Source organism: Narcine bancroftii, chromosome 4 (genome assembly GCF_036971445.1).
Source record: "Narcine bancroftii isolate sNarBan1 chromosome 4, sNarBan1.hap1, whole genome shotgun sequence".
NCBI classification, from domain to species: domain Eukaryota; kingdom Metazoa; phylum Chordata; class Chondrichthyes; order Torpediniformes; family Narcinidae; genus Narcine; species Narcine bancroftii.
The window spans coordinates 314,291,619-314,305,980 of NC_091472.1; the positions used below are offsets into that span (position 1 = coordinate 314,291,619).

The 14,362-nt window shown below is 49.0% G+C and overlaps 1 protein-coding gene across 1 annotated transcript in view; it reads right to left on the reverse strand.

Moving 5' to 3' along the window:
- Positions 1-13,510, reverse strand: part of dnpep (aspartyl aminopeptidase) — an 82,131-nt gene extending 68,621 nt beyond the window's left edge. The window contains exons 1-2 of the mRNA XM_069935974.1: positions 13,351-13,510; positions 6,196-6,286 (exon numbers count right to left, since the gene is read on the reverse strand). Of these exons, the coding sequence (XP_069792075.1) occupies positions 6,196-6,286; positions 13,351-13,356 (97 nt within the window). The 5' untranslated portion in view covers positions 13,357-13,510. The remainder of the gene's footprint in view (positions 1-6,195; positions 6,287-13,350) is intronic.
- Positions 13,511-14,362: the final 852 nt, after the last annotated feature.

The window sequence follows — 14,362 nt, forward strand, 5'->3', positions numbered from 1 at the left end:
GGAAAGGTTTAGAACTTTCTCTTTGGAAGTAATATGTGGGTCGGCACCACAGAGGGCCCATGATAAATGTAGTCGGTTAACGTGCCCTCACACCTTTCCAGCTTCGGTATGGGGAGATTGCAATCACAGCTGCAAAAAAAACTGCTGCATAATCAAGATACTGCAGATTACACATACTCAATATAACCTGTATTACCAAGGGTCAAGGTTTCCAGAAGCAAACAGGCCATAAAAAGCAACCTAATTATTTTGGAATAGCCAGTGGATATCAGTGGGATCCAAAGTCCTTTGAACAGACTAGCAACTTGTAGAATTTGCCAGCATAAGGTGCAGTCGATAAGAAACGTTGCAGTCGACTGAAATGTTTGATAGAAAGATAGAACTTCTGGCTAACTATGAGAGGGGTAAGTGGATAACTAAGGATCATATGAGCAGTAGCAGAGGTTCATTGGGGTTTCCCACCTACCCCTATCGACATGATCTACTGGAATCACTGTCTGCGGAGGGTGTGCAGAATCTTTGAGGACCCCCTTCCACCCTGCACCCGGCATCTTTCAGCTGTTCCCGTCAGGGAAGAGATCCAGGAGGATCAGAGCCAGCGCCACCAGGCTGAGGAACAGCTTCTTCCCACGGGCAACGACCAAAGGAACTGCTCCCACTAACCCTCCGAGACTCCCGTATTTATTAAACAATATTTATTTATTTTTATATCTGCATCCAACTCTGATTTATCTGAAATTGAATTTCTGAAATCCGCATTTATCGGAAACTTTTTGGAACCAAACTGACCGGGGACCTCAGGCTCCCGGCGGCAGGGGGGACTGCGGGCTACTGGGCAGGAGTGGAGACCTTGGGCCCACGGGCAGGAGTGGGGCCTCAGTGGGGAGGTGTAGGCGATCAGCGACGGCCAGCATTTTTTTTTTAGTGAGAATTAAACATTATTTTAATGCTTAAAGAGCCTTCCCTTGTTGTTTAAACACTGTTATGTGATTTGCTGTTGCTACTGGGCTGTTTTAAAAAGAGCAATTTTCTGAAAAAAAAATAATCCGAAATAGGCCCGGTCCTGACCATTTCAGATAATCGGAGTTGTACTGTTTATGTAATGCACATGTTTTGTTTGTCTGTACGTGTGTTATGTCTGGTTTTGCACTGAGGACTGGAGAATGCGGTTTCGTTGGGTGGTACTTGTCCAATCGGATAATGATAAACTTGAACTCACACCTAGTTAAACATGCTGAGGTTATAGTACAATATACTTAGATGCTGGAGAAATTCAGTAGGTCGCACAGCATTCTTTATGTAGCAAAGGTACAAAACCAATAGTTCAGGCCTGAGGCCTTCGACAAGGTATAAGCAACAAACAGGCAAGTGCCGGAATAAAATGGTTGTGAGAAGAGCATAGCCCCACAAGTCCTAGGTGGATAAGGAAGGGTAGAAGGGCAGAAGAGAAAAATTCTGGGCCGTGATGGGGGAAGGGTGGGATATTGGGATGCACGGCTGCAGCAATGAGCAGACACAAAACTCGAGAAAGACCGTACAACAGGCTTTATTCAGTTAAAAGTCTCTGCTATAGTGTTAGCTGTACTGGTGGCTCCCGAGTGACTGGCTCAGGAGGGGCCGGCTCAGGATTATATCTCGGGCGGTTGATTGACAGCTGGCCAGATGTGGTCTGTCCTATGGTGGTCTTCTGCAAGTACAGAGATCACCACAGATAGCTCTCTGAATGGAGAGGGAAAGGGGTGGTGAGCTGGAACAGGAATGGGGAAGAGAGAGGGTTGGGGGAGGAGCCTAACAGAAACTGGAGAAGTCGCTGTTAATGTTGGAGAGTGCCCAGATTGAATTCCCTCAATTTGTAAGATGTACTCTCTCAATTTGCTGGTAGCCTCAGAATGGAAAACCACAAGGCCATGGACAGACATGTGGATGTGGCCACTTTGTAGTCATAATTATTGCTGAGGACAGACCTTAGGTGTTCAATGAACGTCCCAGTCTGCAACCAGTTTCTCTGATGAAGAGGAGGCCACAATGGGAGCATCAGATGCAGTGGACGACCCCTGCAGATTCACAAGCATTCAAAGGACTATTTTGGGGCCCCAAAATATTTTTTGGGACAAGGGAGGAGGTATGGGTGGACCTGCAGCATTTCCTGATGACACAGGATAGGTACCAAGGGGGAAATTAGTGAGAAGGGATAAAGTGGACAAGAGAGTTATAAAGGGTGCGGTACCTGCAGTGGATGGAGAGGGGAAGATGTGCCTGGTTGTGGGATCACGTTGTAGTTGGTGGAAATGACAGAAACCATGCTGCTTAAAAAACCATTGTGGTCCAAGGTACTTTCTGAAGTGTGGTCATCAACACGTCAAAGTTACATTCCAATAGAAGTGGGGTCAACGGCAATGTTTGAAAGACATTTGGACAGGTACACAAGGTGAGAAAGGTTAAGCCTTTATTCCCTGGAGCTTCAGAGAATGAGGGGAGACTTTATAGGGGTATACCAAATTATGAAGGGTAGAGATGGGAAAATGGAAGCAGGTTTTTCCCACTGAGGTTGGGTGAGACAAAAACTATAGAGGACATGGGCTCAAGGTGAAAGGGGAGATGCTTGTAATGGAGGATTTAGACCAGCTTATGCAGGAAGGGATGGAGTTGCATCAGAAGACATAATCTAAATTCCACCATGGGGCCCAGGGATGCAGTTGAATGTAGGAAGACATAATCTAATTTACACCATGAGGCCCAGAGATGCAGTTGCCTTTTGTTGGTCGCAGACTGTCAGGAGACCTTGAAGATAATTAAATCATTTATTCAAAGAGATAAGCTGTGAGTAAACAATTTTTTGGGTAATATAAGCCATGGTCCCACTGCTGAAGTGGAGACTCTCTGAGAGGTGGAAACATCTCTCAGCAAGAAGAACTTCTAGAGTCCAGCTAACGTCCCGGTCGGGGGAGGTGGAGAAGCTGCTATCGGTACCCCGACAACCTACTACAAGTGTGCGATCATTGCCTCGCTTCGGCAGTTGGAACCAGTCCAGGCATTGATAAGTATAATTGGGAAGGGCTTGCATATTGTAGTTTGAAATCAGCTTTTGAATTTGTAATAAACATTTGTATAAATTGAACTGCTCTCAGTATGGGTGTCCATTTTCTTTCAGTAGCTCGAACACTGTGACCAATCTAAAACGAACAGTGAGAGGTACAAGTTTACCCAGGACAATGCTTAAAGGAAACATGAGGGGGAACTTCTTCACACAGAGAGAGGAACGAGCAACCAGCTGAAGTGGTGATTGCAGGCTTGATTTTGACATTTCAGAAAAATTTGGATAAGTACATGGGTGGGTAAAGTATGGAGGGCTATGACCTTGGTGCTGGTCAATAGCACTAAACCACCCCCCCTTCACCAACTTCCTTTCTTTAAAAGAAGCAGTGGATGGTAAATTCACGCCAGCCCTGGAATGTCAGGATTGAAGAAATGACCCTGAGATCGATTGACACGTCCCCAATTTTTTTTTGTATTGTCTCTTTGTTTTTTTTGGGAGTACTTTAGGATGCTTGGGAATCTTCTGGGATAAAGTATCTTCTTTCTCAGACCCGTTTGTACCTATTGTCATTCTGTTTGTGTTTCATTTTCTTTTGTAACCAGTATGTGCTTGTTGATTTATCGTTTTTGGGAGGGGGGGGGGTTGAGGGGTAGGGGAGGGGAAAAAAAAAGACTCGGTATATTATACTCTGTAAAAGTACTCCACAGTGGGAATTGGATCCATGACTTCAGGAAATTATCTTCGACTTGGATCAAAATTTGATCTCAATTTTGGGACATCCACCAAGAACTGACGTGCAATAAATCTTAAGGAAATCTTCCGATGTGACAATGTTTATTGTGAGAAAAAGATTAATTAATGCTTTGGGTGTAACCAACTAGCTCAAGAATAGAAAGGAAAATGAAAGCAGCAAAGATGTCTGGCAACGTGAAGGAGGAATATTGCACAGGTTTAAGCCAGAATGTGTGAGGTAATTTCACTTTCTGTTACATGCCTTGATCTCTCATTCAAAAGCTGTCAGTGGAACACCCTGAACACTTGAACCCACAAGACTGTAAGATACAGTCGAGTCCACCTCACCATTTCGTCATGAACTGACCCATTCTCCCACTCAAATGTCTTCTCCCCATAACCTTTGATACCCTGACTATTCAGATACCTCTTAATCTTTGCCTTAAATACATCCAACAACCTGAGCCCCACAGGGACCGGGGCTCGAATCCCGTGCTGTCTGCAAGGAGTTTGTACGTTCTCCCCGTGTCTGTGTGGGTTTCCCCGGGGGCTCGGGTTTCCTCCCACTGTTCAAAATGTACCGGGGGGGGGGGGGGGGGGTGTAAATTTGGTGGCACGACTCATGGGCCGAAATGGCATGTTACCCTGCTGCTTGTCTAAAAATTTTCTTTAATTAAAAATGTAAATTTTTTAATGAGTTCACTGACAATCCCTGAAACGACTGAATACACAGCTTTAATCACTTGGTTCTCTGATTTCAAATAAATGAAGGACATCTTTCCATCTGCATACCCCAGGACAACTTGAAGTTCTAAACAACCAAAGAACAAAGGCACTTGGAAGTGTAACCACGACTGCAGAGCAGGAAATGTTGCTACTAAATGACATGAACTAGGCTCCCACAATACAACATTATCAGAAGGCTTACCAATGGCTTTATCGCATTTGGAGTTTGTGGAGATTTGGTATGTCTCCAAAGACTCTTGCAAACTTCTACAGGTGAACCGTGGAGAGCATTCTGACTGGTTGCATCATTGTCTGGTACGGAGGTGCCAGTGCTCAGGACAGGAAAAGGCTACAGGAAGTTGTGAACTCGGCCAATGTTATCACGGGCACCAGACTTCACTCCAGGAAGTTGTGAACTCAGCCAGCATCATCGTGGGCACCAGTCTTCACTCCATTGAGGACATTCTACAAGAAGCGGTGTCTGAAGAAAGCAGCCTCTATCCTTAAGGACCATCACCATTCAGACAAAGCCCTCTTCGCACTGCTACCATCAGAAAGGAGATCCAGGAGCCTGAAGACGAACACCCAATGGTACAGAAACAGCTTCTTCCCCTGAATGGACAATGAACCTATGGACATTACCTCACTTTTTTCTCGCTTGCAAAACAAAAAAAACTATTTCGTGACACATGTTCAGGACAATAAACCGGATTCTAAAATGAGTTCAAAATATTAGCCTGGACACAAGAAGGCGGCCCAGCTCTCTGTAAAATTAGCGCAGTCACAAGACAGCGTTGCTCTGATAACCAGAGATATTTATAAAAACAGTTTGAAATTGTTTTAAATATATTTAAAAAGAACTTTAAACTACGAAATGATCAATACATAATCTGCAAGAGGAACTTAGTGGGTTGAGCAGCATTAGTGGGCGATAAATCAACTCTTCAGGGCAGAACCCTTTGTCAGAAGTAGAATCAGAATTGGTTGTCATGACTATGTCACAAAATTCATCAGTGTAAAAATTTATATCTGATGGCGGAGGGGAAGAAGATGTCCTTGTGGCTCTGAGTGCTTGTCTTCAGGTTCCTGTACCTTTTCCCTGATGATAGCAGAGTGAAGAGGGTGCGAATGGGTGGTGGGGGGCCTTGAGGATAGAGGCTACTTTCTTAAAACACCGCCTCTTGTAGATGCCCTCGATGGAGTGAAGACCAATGCCTCGGACATTCTTTCATTTCCCATAGATGCTGCTTGATCCACTGAGATCCTCCAGCAGACTGTGTGTTCCTCCAGATCCCAGCATCCGCTCTCGCACGTCTCCAATTACCCATTTTGATGTAGGCCAGCGACACCATTCAAATGTTGAATCAGGTATGGTATCAGCTGCTCAGCTGAGGACACACATCTGGGCTCAGCAGAAATAACAATAGGATGCTGGAAACACTCAGAAGGCCAGGCAGCATCCACAGAGAAAGAAACAATATTTTCTTCCAAACTGATATGTTAACCCTTTGCTGCCCGAGACCAACATTTCACTGGGAACGCACGAGGAACCTAACGGGGTCGAGCAGCATCAGGAGGAGAAAGAGGACTTTTGACGTTTCAGGTTGGAACACTTCCCAGTATCCAAAGATAAGGGCTCAAACAGGAGCAGGTCTCCCAAATCTCCCCAAGTTTTAAAAAAAACATATGAATCAACTCACCGTGATAAGGGGACACCCCGCGATCCACGAAGAGCAAGAACTCTCTAGCGGCTTCCTTTATCGCTGCTTCCGATCTGTTATTGGGTACGTTCTAGGGGGGTGGGTTGAAGAGCACAAAATATGTAATGAACAGAACAAAACAAGCATCAGCCTTAATAATTTAGGAATAAAATGAAGATTTTTGGGGGCTTGTAGATTTACAGGGAACATTGTTTACTGAGCAACACACAAATGTGCTGGAAAAAGCCAACAGGTCATGCAGCATCCAGAGGAAGTAATGTTTCGTGCCTGGATCGTTCGTTGGGTACACTAGATGTTGCATGGCCTGCTGACTTTCTCCAGCACATCTGTGCTTTCCACTCGACCCCAGCATCTGCGGACTTTCTTCGTGAATATTGCTTATTGTCACGTGTTCGGAAATACAGTGAAAGGTTCTACATGCTGTACAGGTATCAAGCTCAATCAGGACAATGGTTCCCGATGTTGGCAGAGTCCAGAACAAAGCATCGCAATCCAAGGACAAGGGGGAAGCCACTTAAGACTGAAATGAGGAGAAATTTCTTCACTCAAGAGCTGCGAACCCTTTGGGCTTCCTATCACAGAGAGTTGAGGCCAGGTTGATAAAGGGATCAAGGGGTAAGGAGAGAAAGGATAGGCTATTGAAGAGCATTACACTGGATGGTGGAGCAGGCTCAATGGGATGAATAGACATGAGCACCTGGCTGGATTGTGCCAGAACAACAATCTTTCCAGCAACGTTACCAAGACCATGGAGCTGACTGTTGATTTTAGCAAGGAGAGGCTGAGGGACCAAGTCCCTGTCTGTATTGATGGGACAGAGTTGGAGAGAGACAGAGCTCAAATTCATGGGACTCCATATCTCAGACAACCTTTCCTGCAGCCAGCATATCAAGGCAGCTATGAAGAAGGCACCCTAGCATTTCTAATTCCTAAGGAGTCTTGAGAAGATTTTGCATGAGGTCGGACACTCTAAGAAATGTTCACAGGTGCACTGTGTAAAGTACACAGATTGGTTATCTCGATTGGTCATACAAGTGCCCAGGAACATAGAAGGCATCAAACATAGCAAGTTCCATCCTGGGCTCCATCCTCCAATCCTCTGCAGACATTGTGCTACTCAAGAAGAGCTTGGAACAAGTGAATATTTATCTAATGTATTTATTCTCTCTTAAATTAATTCAATGAAGGTTACTTGATTAGTTTTTCTTTATATGCACCTGTTTGGCTGCAGCAGTCATTGCATTGTACAAAATTTATGACAATATTATTAATAAAATCACTTGAGATTTTACATGGCAGTATGTAACTGCTGCCTAAGTGATGGCATTTGGCCAATTATCTATCCCACTTCGTGGAAGTTTGAAGACAAAATCAGAACCACAAAATATAGAGTCCTCACTTTTGTATGTTCCAAGGTTCAGAGTTTTCAAAATTTCTATAGAAATTCACCAAGACAATGTTATATTTAAAACAATTTTTTTAATTAATAATTACTAATAATATAACATCGTTCTTAAATCTAAACTTAACCCCAACCATGCGTAAGTGTGTGTGTGTGTTTATTAACCACACCATACCAGCTTAGGTACAATTCTGGAAAGTCAATTCAAAGTTTGGTCTTAGAAATCTGCGTTGAAACCCAGAACCTTTAAACTGATGTTTAGAAGTACTTATGGGGTAGATGAGACACAAGAGTGATCAAACTGCTCAAAACTCATGAATCCATGTTGAGTTGCTTCCGGAGAAATGTTCTTTCATACGAATGATTTGCGCAACTCCCCTCTTCCTTGCATGGAGGAAACGAAACGTGTGATTTGAAAAACACAAAGGTCAGACAAAATGGTCACAGATCTCTGTTGTCCCCTGACAAGGAGAAAACAGCAGAAGTGTCCATTTCACAAAGTCCTTCACTTCTGTCTCTTGCAGATCTCTGGTTACTAATCTTGCTTCTTCAAGTGTCTCAATCACATGACTTGCTTGATCCATGCTAAAATCTGTTTGTTTCAATTTCCCAAAAACATGTCTCATAAGCATATGACTTTTTCTTCAAAGATGTCTTTATCTTGGGTAAACAAATCCATTGTTCTGGCTCTTAACTGAGAGCATTAACTGTTTATGGTTTTGGACTGAGGTGCCATGGTGGTCTGGAAAATGTCATGAACTCTTGTGTATGGTTTGCACCCAGAATCAACCCCCCAAGTAACACTCACTAAAACACAAGCTTGCAACAGATGCTACAAGCAAATTGAGATGCAGGGTAAAAACATACTGAAATGCTGAAGGAACTCAGCCAGTCTTTCAGCATCCATAGGAGACAAAGATATATTGCCGACATTTCAGGCCTGAGCCCTTCAAGGAATAAACTAAAAGACGGGTTGAGTTCCTCCAGCATTTCAGTGTGTTTTTACTACATCACAGTATCTGTAGACATTTGTGACAGAAGCAGGCATGCTGCCTGATGTGGATAGACAGAGGAGCAAAGAATCTTCCCCAAACCAGTCTTGCAAGTCTAAAGACTTGTCAGTGTTATTTTAGCTTCAGGGAGTGACATCTTGCTGATTGAAAAGACAATGGTCCGGGCAGTACCTGTTGAAGAGACAGTTTAATGATGTAGATTGACCTTTCATCAGTATGTTACTTGTTTTGCTCTCGTCATGTGCTGCCTGGCCAGTGTGGGCTTCTAGATTTTTTATTGTAGATCAGTAACCATAGAATACTACAGCACAGAAACAGACCCCTTCAGCCCTTCCAGTTGTGCCAAACCAAACCTTTTTTTTGTCTAGTCCCACTGACCTGCACCTAGTTCATAGCCTTCCATACCTCTCCCATCCTGTCCAAATTCTTCTTAAATATTAAAATTGAGCCTGCATTCACCACCACAGCTGGCAGCTCATTCCACACTCCCACCACTCTGTGTGAAGAAATTTCCCCTAAACTTTTCTCCTTTCACTCTTTACCCATGTCCTCTGGTTTGTGGGTATCTAATTTAGTCTGTCTACCCCACCCCTTCATAATTTTAAATACTTCTATCAAATCTCTCCTCTTTCTTCTATGCTCCAGGGAATAAAGTCCTAACATGTTTAACCTTCCCCTGTAACTCAGTTCCTGAATTCTGGGCAACATCCCAGTAAATCTACTCTAACCTCTTTCTATCTTATTGGTATCTTATTGGTGACCAAAACTGCACACAATCCTCCAAATTTGGCCTCACCAATGTCTTATACAACTTTACCATAACATCCCAACTCCTGTATTCAATAAGGCAAAAGTTCTCTTTACAACCCTACCCACCTGTGACACCACTTTCAGGGAATTATGTATTCATATTCCCAGATCCCTCTGTTCTACTGCACCCCTCAGTGCCCAACCATTCACCATGTATGTCCGTTAAAATTTAAATTTAGATGTACAGCACCGTAACAGGCCATTTTGGTCCACGAGTCTGTGCTGCTCAATTTTCACCCATCGCCAGTATGTTTCGAACGGTGGGAGGAAACTGAAGCCCACAGGGAAAACCCATGCAGACACAGGGAGAACGGACAAACTCCTTACAGACAGCGTTGGATTCCTGATCGCAGGTGTTGTAAAGGTGCTGCACTAACTGCTATGCCAACCGCGCCGCCAACACCTACACCAACCACGTCACTTTCTTTCTTTGTCCTTCCAAAATGCAAAACCTCACACTTGTCTGTATTAAATTCCATTGGCCATTTTTCATCCCATTTTTCCAGCTGGTCCAGGTCCCTCTGCAACCTTTGAAACCTTCCTCACTGTCCACAACGTCTCCAATTTTTTTGGAATATTTTATTTTTGATTTTCATAGAAATCCAAACAATGCAATCTCTCAACTATGGTATATAACATTCAGAGTCTGTTCCCCCCCCCACTTCCATACCCTAATACCACAAAAAAATTATTGGTAAAGTCAAAAATCTTTAAGTGAACTTAAGAAAAACCTAAAGTAACTGAAAACAAAAAAGAGAAGGAACAAAATGAAAGTGCGCGTCATCTGCGCCATGACCCAAGACTGGCACAGATTGATGCATTTCCTTTATTCAGAAGGGGTAAAATCATATCTGCATACCAATGTACTGCAGATAGAGTGGCCCACACCATAAAAGATGTGTCATATTTCCTCCTTAAATTGTATATGATTTTTTTTCCCAAGAGGAATGCAACTCTGCATTTCTGTATCCCATTGTGCAATATTTAGTTGGGAGTTGGACTACCACATAACCTCTACACACCTCCTGGCTACTGCTAAGGTGACCTTCACAAACTGAATTTGGTACCTGGACAGTTTAAAAGGCATGTTCATAATGTTTCCTAGAATTCCAGATCCTATGGAAAATCCACACGGGTCCAACCTTAGTGTCATCTGCAGACTTGCTGACCCAATTGACCACATTACAAACTATAATGGTCCCAGCATCGATCCCTGAGGCACACCACTAGTCACAGGCCTCCAGACTGAGAAGCTGTCATCTACCACTACTCTCTGGCTTCTCCCTTCCAGCCATTGCTGAATCCAGTTCACTACTTTATCATGAATACCTAGCGTCTGAACTTTCAAGACTAACCTTCCATGTGGGACCTTGTCAAAAGCTTTACTAAGTCCATGTAGACAACATCCACAGCCTTTCCTTCGTCAATTCCCTCGAAAGATTGTTAAACACGACCTATCATGGTCAAAGCCATGTTGACTAATCCCAATCAGTTTCTGCCAATCCAAAGAATTATATAGTCAATCTCATAGAACACCTTCCAATAATTTACCTATTACACCTATTTATATCAATGTTTCAGCCTCAAATCAACAAATTGTGGTTGTGTGAGCAGTGAAAGAAGCACAGTCACCACGTTGAGAGTCGTTAACGACTGTTTTATTCACATTCAGCGCGCCCCTTTTAAGGGCAGCCTGAGCTCAGTTACCTGGTGCACTGTGACGTCATCATCGCTGCCCAGGGTGGGCGCTGGAAGGGAGAGTCAGTGAGAAACCTCTGACGACGCCATTTCCCCATGGCAGCCCCGCCACGTGGCCGGTTCGCCATGAGGATGTTCGCCGCCACACAATTATATTTAAGGAAGAAGTAACATTGAAATTACAGAAGGATTTCCCATCATGGACTGGACAGACTCCAGGCCAAAGCATTGTCGAATGAGTATGCGGTTATTGACCTAGACACAAGTACAACCCAGATGGACTGAAATCCTTCCTTGCTGCAGCCCCACAGGTAACCAAGAGGATACCTTAAATTACCACAATGTGCCAAGGTAGAAAAAGGAGATCAAAACTAACTACATTAGATTTTCAAACGAAATATTAAATGATTGAACAAGTATGGGTGGGGGGGGGGTAGGGAAAAGAGAGACCCGGATCTCATGGGGACCATCTCGATGGGGGGGGCAGACACATCCTGTTGGGGGTGGGGGGGGGGGGGAGACCTGTCATGGGGTGAGGTGTAAGATCTGTCCTGATTGGGGTGGGGGGGTGGGAAGATCTGTCCTGATGGGGTGGGGGGGGGGGGGGGGAGGGAGGTGGGGGGTGGAAGGGTTGGGTGGGGGGGAGGGAGGGGGGAGGGTGGGGGGGGAGGGAGGTGGGGGGTGGAAGGGTTGGGTGGGGGGGAGGGAGGGTTGGGTGGGGGGGAGGGAGGGTTGGGTGGGGGGGAGGGAGGGTTGGGTGGGGGGGAGGGAGGGAGGGGGAGGGAGGGAGGGGGAGGGAGGGAGGGAGGGGAGGAGGGGGGGAGGGAGGGGGGCGGGGGAGGGAGGGGGAGGGAAGGTTGGGGGTGGGTTGGGTGGGGGGGAGGGAGGGGAGGGGAGGAGGGGGGGAGGAGGGGGGCGGGAGGGGGGCGGGGGCGGGAGGGGGGCGGGGGCGGGAGGGGGGCGGGGGAGGGAGGGGGGCGGGGGAGGGAGGGGGGCGGGGGAGGGAGGGGGGCGGGGGAGGGAGGGGGGCGGGGGAGGGAGGGGGGCGGGGGAGGGAGGGGGGCGGGGGAGGGAGGGGGGCGGGGGAGGGAGGGGGGCGGGGGAGGGAGGGGGGCGGGGGAGGGAGGGGGGCGGGGGAGGGAGGGGGGCGGGGGAGGGAGGGGGGCGGGGGAGGGAGGGGGGCGGGGGAGGGAGGGGGGCGGGGGAGGGAGGGGGGCGGGGGAGGGAGGGGGGCGGGGGAGGGAGGGGGGCGGGGGAGGGAGGGGGGCGGGGGAGGGAGGGGGGCGGGGGAGGGAGGGGGGCGGGGGAGGGAGGGGGGCGGGGGAGGGAGGGGGGCGGGGGAGGGAGGGGGAGGGAAGGTTGGGTGGGGGGGGAGGGTGGGGGGGGAGGGTGGGGGGGGAGGGAGGTGGGGGGTGGAAGGGTTGGGTGGGGGGGAGGGAGGGAGGGGAGGAGGGGGGGAGGAGGGGGGAGGAGGGGGGGAGGGAGGGGGGCGGGGGAGGGAGGGGGAGGGAAGGTTGGGGGTGGAAGGGTTGGGTGGGGGGGGGAGGGAGGGGGGAGGGTGGAAGGGTTGGGTGGGGGGGTGGGGGGTGGGGGGGGTGGGGGGTGGGGGGTGGGAGGGTTGGGTGGGGGGGAGGGAGGGAGGGAGGGGAGGAGGGGGGGAGGAGGGGGCGGGAGGGAGGGGGGAGGGTGGGAGGGGGAGGGAGGGAGGGAGGGGGGAGGGTGGGAGGGGGAGGGAGGGAGGGAGGGGAGGGAGGGGGGCGGGGGAGGGAGGGGGGCGGGGGAGGGAAGGTTGGGGGTGGAAGGGTTGGGTGGGGGGGTGGAAGGGTTGGGTGGGGGGGTGGGGGGGTGGGGGGGAGGGAGGGTTGGGGAGGGAGGGAGGGTTGGGGAGGGAGGGAGGGGAGGAGGGGGGGAGGAGGGGGGGAGGGAGGGGGGGAGGGAGGGAGGGGGGCGGGGGAGGGAAGGTTGGGGGTGGAAGGGTTGGGTGGGGAAAGAGGGAGGGGGGAGGGTGGAAGGGTTGGGTGGGGGGGAGGGAGGGAGGGGAGGAGGGGGGGAGGAGGGGCGGGAGGGAGGGGGGAGGGTGGGAGGGGGAGGGAGGGAGGGAGGGAGGGAGGGGGGCGGGGGAGGGAGGGGGGCGGGGGAGGGAGGGGGGCGGGGGAGGGAGGGGGGCGGGGGAGGGAGGGGGAGGGAAGGTTGGGGTCCCGTGCCACTGACCTGCATCGTTGCAGCCTGTGAGCAGCTCCACACTCTGCCGCCAACTCAGGACAGAGCATGCGTGGACTGTCAGGGGCGGAGCTTCACCCATCAACCAATCGGCGCTGAATGACACGCATTTGCGCCTCAGGATGTCAATCACAAGTCCGCTCAATCACCGGGGCAGGAGGCACCGAGGTCGCGCTGTCAATCAATCCCATTAACCAATCATGATAAAGCCGCGGCTTGACACACAAGGGAGAAACTCACGCAGGGGGCGGGAGCGATAGGGGATCAGGTCTTGAGGCGGGTGCAGCGGGGAGATGTCAATCACTCGGGCGCGATCTGGGTCGGGATGTCAATCACTCATCCTGAGGGCGGGTTCTAGGTTGTCAACCGGCCACGGACTAATCTGATTGGTGGGCGCGAGCATTAACCGCCTTTTGATTGGCGGCCGTGGAAGAGCGAGGGCGGAACGTGGTCCAAATGCCTCTCTTCTGTGTGGTGGCAAGAATTTGATTGTCCTGGCGAGCAGAAAGTCTGCAGAGGCTGGGAACCTGGAGCAAGCAGATTCCGATTTCAGGTTTATTGGCAGAGTACATGCAGGACATCACGTACAACCCTGAGATTCTTTTTGCCTGCGGGCGCAGCAGATTTGCCACTTATTGGTGGTGCAAGAATAAATAGGTACACGTCTAAACAAATAAATGCTACACTTCGCCTCCCTCGAGACCACGCTTCTCCCAACGGCTCCTATGCACCACCCTCTCTTCGATGCAGAGGTATCAGTGGCAACTCGCCATCTCACCGCCACAGCTCTGGACCTCGCCGGACATGGCCTACAGCAGACCCCTCCTATGCTCCATCCACCATTGGTTACATGCATTCAACCACCTGCTCTACACCTGCCTGGTGCCCATCAAGGATCACAATCTCGCCCACCCCAACCCCCAACCCTCAGTGTGGGTCCCCATCTTGGCCCCGGCCTCCTGCCCTCTGGAGCTCCCTATGCTTCCGCTACTAGCTCGAACCA